Here is a 4,996-nt window from a genome sequence, read left to right as displayed (position 1 = left end):
TCCACTGCTGAGCCCCATGAGGGGCCTGGCGGTGGACCTGCAAGGCCGGCGGGAGTGCGAGGAAGCCCCGCGAAGGCCCTCCCTGGCCCCAGGCAGGGGTGGGGAGAGGCAGGGAGGAAGCAACTTACCCTCCCTCTTCTCCTGCCTCCTCCTGGCTGAATGAGGGCCGGAAGCGGGGCGGCCGGAAGCAGGGGGCAGTTCCCCCGTGATCCCCCACGAAATGACCTCTGGTGGGATGTAATGCCATAGTCCATATTTGGGGCCGCCCGTTTACGGTGAGATGAAGTGATGAAATAGTAGGAAAGAGCCAGAGTCCAGCAGCACCTTGAAGACTAGCAACATCTGTGGCAGGGGAGGAGCTTTCGTGAGCCATTGCTCACGTCTCATGAAAGCTCCTCCCCTGCCACAAATTCTGTTAGTCTTTACGACGCCACTGGACTCTTGCTCTTTTCTGCTGCTACAGGCTAATGCGGCTGCCCGTCTTGATCTTCCTGACCGAATAACGGACTGTCGCGTCAAAGTCCTGCATCGGCTATACTCTTTAAGAGAAAGGCTCACGCTGTACCCATGCCAAATGTAAGAATTTTTCTAATCCCGAGCAAGTAGAAGACAGAGGCTGTCAAAATAAGGGAGAAAGCACCTGCCCCATTCTTTATCCTTTGGAAGAAACTCAGACGGAAGCATTGTAAACGTCTCATATAAATGGTTTAATAGGTCTCCCACGATATCAGGTGGCAGTGATATACAGAAGCATGATACACATATAAAGTAGCGTGCGCACAAACCAAAAGAGCACTTTCCTTCTGTATTCCCCTTCCAACCACTCAGATACCAGCTCAGAAATGCTGGACTTACAAACAAGAGAAGTGTTCTGCCTTCGGCCTGGTGAAAGGCAGCCTCGAACTGGGAACCACTGAGGTTGGTATGACCTTTCTTACCAATTTACATATCCTTCCCTTGGAAGTAAGTCTGCGGATGGCACTTATTAAAACGACTCCCTGCCACTCTTCGTCCACTCACTGGCTCCTGCTGACCATGGCTATCTTCATCTATTTCCAAATCTCTTTCCAGCTTTTGCTCAATCAATGAATTAACTCAGTACTGGTGGTCATTGCTTCCTGTCCTCATATCCTTTCCCCACTTCCCTATATGACTGGTTCTTTGTGGCCGCCTCCTAGTTCTTCAGCATCCCCCTGCCCCCCCCCAAGATCCTTCCTCGTCGTGAAAGAAGCATGGGTTCTCCATAGCCTCTCACCCTCTTGCCCAACATAAATCTTTAGAAAGCAAAATCTGCTAGGAAAAACATCATCAAAAGGTGCATTCTAATACTATAAACAAGGCATAGAGTACAGTGCTTCCTCCTTCAAAGATAAATATTAGTCCATGTAGTCCATTCAACTCAGTAGGAGGAATCCACGTTTTCAGAACATTTTCAAAAACAACCTTCGCAAAAACGCCCGTCCCAGATACTTAAAGGAGACGTTTCCATCAACTTCTTCAGTTTGCCGGCTGTGTAGTTGTAACCCAATTTCAACAATTTCTCCTGACAACAAGGTTCATAGTGTGAAGAGCGAATCGTAAATTCTCCTAATTGTTAAACAGAGTTCGTATATTTTGGCTATTTTTGATGGTGTTTTTCCTAGCGGATTTTGCTTTCTTTGGATCTTTGTGAAGCTAGGTTTCCCAGCTTTTTGGATTTACAACATAAATCTTTAACATTATCTTTGCATTATCTTGCATACGACACTCCGTAAGTTCATCCAACATTGGTCTGGTAGATCTATTGCTTTATCAAAGAGGCAGTATTTGGTACACAAAAAGGAAGAGGAGAATCCCAAGATCTTCCCCATCCAAAAAGGAGGTGAATTGAGATCTTCCCCGTCCCCAAAAGTTCCAAGCTACATAAAATCTCCCATCCATGTACTAACCAGGCCCAACTCGGCTTAGCTTCTGAGATTAGATGAGATCAGATGTGTTCAGGGTGGTATGGCTGTTAGGCAGGCTACATAAAATCTACACGTGAGGCTTCCATCTATTCCCAGATCTGGCAAGGGTTTACTACTGTTAAGAGCACTGTCAACCAATGCTCCCTCTAAGCTATGGAGTCCTGTGAGCAAAAATTCTTCTTTGTGAGCTACTGGCATTAAAGCTGTGAGCAGGTGAGTTGTCTACTACATTAATTAGTTTGCTCTGGAGCCCTCCTTCCTGAGCCAAGACAAAAATGTGTGAGCCAGAGGCTAAAAAACTGTGAGCTAGCTCACGCTAACTCAGCTTAGAGGGAACACTGCTGTCAACTTAGTACAGACATTTAGATATCAAGATTTTGAAAACTATTCCCATCTATTCTTAGATCTGGCAAGGATTTACTACTGTTAAGAGCTCTGTTCAACTTAGTGCAGACATTTAGGTGTCAAGCTTTTGAGATCTATTCCCAGATCTGGCAAGACTTTATTGTTAAGAGCTCCATCAACTTCGTACAGACATTTAGATGTCAAGATTTCAAGAACAATCGGCTAAATACTTCCTGAGGAAAACCCTGTCAAAATGAACGGAAGACGAGCAAGACTGTGAAAAAGAATGGCGGACTGATAAGTTTGGAAGTTTTAAAAAAATGAAGTAGAAAGCATGCTTTGGGTCCTTTAGCTTTTGGGAGGATTCTTTAAAGGTGGGAGGGACAAAAAGAAAGAACGGAGTCACACAACCCCATTCCTCCTTTTTATCCTCACAAAAATCCTAGGAGGTATATAGGTTTGGACAGAGAGCATTCCCTCCCGGCCCAAACAGTGAGCTTGACAGCTGAGCGGGAGCTGAATTCGAATCTTCATGGTCCTATTCCACTGCTCTAACCATTACATCACCAGTACAACCCCTGCTGTGTTATTTTTAAAAATGCACCTTGGTAGCCCTTTCACAAGACCTTCTACCAGTCACGTCTGATGGCCCCGATTTGCACATATCAATGGTTCCAAAGTGTTGTGCTTCTGCAGTGAGCGTGGTGGTCTTCATCCACACGGAGCGCTCTTTTCGGTCCATTCAGTTTCACCCTCACAATAATATCTCGAGTCCATTCAGTTTCACCCTCACAATAATATGATCTCGCCGTGTCAGAAACGCTAGACAATGCACAACAGTGTGGGGCCAGAAGCGTAGACCTGCTGCAGCTGCTGGTTAGACATGGCATGGACGACCACCTATTTTCCTCTACTGAGGAACAATGTCACATCTGCATTTAGCTGAACATCAGCCCACAGTGTCAGCCGGGGGAGGTGGACCCACTTCCGGGGCAAACTTTTAAAACAGGGCGAGACGGACAGGAAGAAACGTTCCCAAGCACCCATCTCTCGTTCGCTCCAGATCTTACTCTTCAGAAACGCTGCCTGATCTGGAAGTGATCGCACTTCTTGTGTTTCATCGTGAGTCCGTACACCGGGGTGATGTCCACCGTCTGTCCCTGGCGCACACTGAAGTCCAGTTTCTGAAGCAGGGTGGTCAAGAAAAGGAAGACCTCCCCTTTGCCGATGGATTCCCCGATGCACCTTCTCTTCCCCAAACCGAAAGACAGGACCTTCTCGCTCTCCACCCGGTTTATTCCAGCCCCGTCGGCAGCGAGGAAACGCTCCGGCCGGAAAGAAGAAGGATCCTTCCAAAGTTTCCTAAGGAAACAAAGAAAAGCAGAGGCTCAAGACTGGAATTGTATAAGACTAGGCCAAGATGTCTTCCTGACCAAGGGTTGACAACCTCCACTTGGGACCTGGAGATCTCCTGGAATTAGAACCAGGCCCATCGCCAGGATTTTTAAAGTCAGGGGGCATTTAAATTTCTTAGAAGAAGAGATTGGATTTATACCCCGCCCTTCACTACCCAAAGGAGTCTCAGAGCGGCTTACAATCGCCTTTCCCTTCCCCTCCCCACAACAGACACCCTGTGAGGTAAAAGAAGAAGAAAAGATTGGATTTATACCCCGCCCTTCACTACCCGAAGGTGTCCCAGAGTGGCTTACAAACGCCTTTCCCTTCCCCTCCCCACAGCAGACACCCTGTGAGGTAAAAGAAGAAGAGATTGGATTTATACCCCGCCCTTCACTACCCAAAGGAGTCTCAGAGCGGCTTACAAACGACACCCCGCAGATACAGAAATAGTGCTTAAGATATAAGTTAAAAAGAATCAGCTGGAATATTTTTGTATTAGCTTTCTTAGTGTATCTTTTAAGGCTTGACATTTTCTCAGGCGCTGGATTGCCCAGGCTTCTAAAAACCCAGAATTCGAAACAGCTGGGCACTTGGAACATCTCCGTTTTCTAGCACCCTCTCTCACAAGGCCCGTAGCCAGGATCTTTTAAGTCAGGGGGCATTTACATTCCTTAGGGGGCACTGGCTAATCAAATTAATCCGGGGGAGAAGGCTGTGGTGCCCTGGGATGGATGGGAAGTCAGGGGGCCTTGCCAGCAAGTCGGGGGGGCCTAGCCCCGAGGTGCCCCACGGTAGTTACGGGCCTGATTAGAATGACTCTCTAGGCAACAGAGATCAGTTGCCCTGGAGAAAATGGCTGCTTTGGCAGGTGGACTGTATTTACTCATTTAGCTTTATATCCCACCCTCCCCGCAAGCGGGCTCAGGGCGGGTTATGCAAGTCAGCTAAGCAAATGTAGTGACTGTAATATACAATAAATAGGGTTAAAATAATTCAATGGAACTAAAACAATCTAAACCCAGTCTTGGTTAGGGCATCAGACAAATGGGTGATCTCCTTGTAGACGATGCTGTGGTGGAAAGCTCAATTCGGTGGAGTCTCTGGATGTTTTATCACTAGTTTGGTGTAGTGGTTAGGAGCGGGGACTGTAATCTGGGAGAACCGGGTTTGATTCCCCGCTCCTTCGCATGCAGCTGCTGGTGTGACCTTGGGTCAGTCACAAGTCCTTTCGGAGCTGTTCTCTCATGAGTAGTTCTCTCAGAGCTCTCTCAGCCCCACGTACCTCACAGGGTGTCTGTTGTGGGGAG

The 4,996-nt window shown here is 47.5% G+C and overlaps 1 protein-coding gene across 1 annotated transcript in view; it reads right to left on the bottom strand.

Moving 5' to 3' along the window:
• Nucleotides 1-3,080: 3,080 nt before the first annotated feature.
• The window catches only part of LOC107114913 (cytochrome P450 1A4-like), a 15,854-nt gene continuing 13,938 nt past the window's right edge, over nt 3,081-4,996 (bottom strand). Inside the window, exon 7 of the mRNA XM_015416519.1 lies at nt 3,081-3,653. Coding sequence (XP_015272005.1) covers nt 3,365-3,653 — 289 coding nt within the window. The 3' untranslated portion in view covers nt 3,081-3,364. The remainder of the gene's footprint in view (nt 3,654-4,996) is intronic.

This window comes from Gekko japonicus, unplaced genomic scaffold, assembly GCF_001447785.1.
Source record: "Gekko japonicus isolate JY-2015 unplaced genomic scaffold, Gekko_japonicus_V1.1 scaffold2676, whole genome shotgun sequence".
Classification (NCBI taxonomy): domain Eukaryota; kingdom Metazoa; phylum Chordata; class Lepidosauria; order Squamata; family Gekkonidae; genus Gekko; species Gekko japonicus.
Note: the sequence above shows the minus strand (reverse complement) of the source record. Positions and strands in the feature narration are given on the sequence as shown.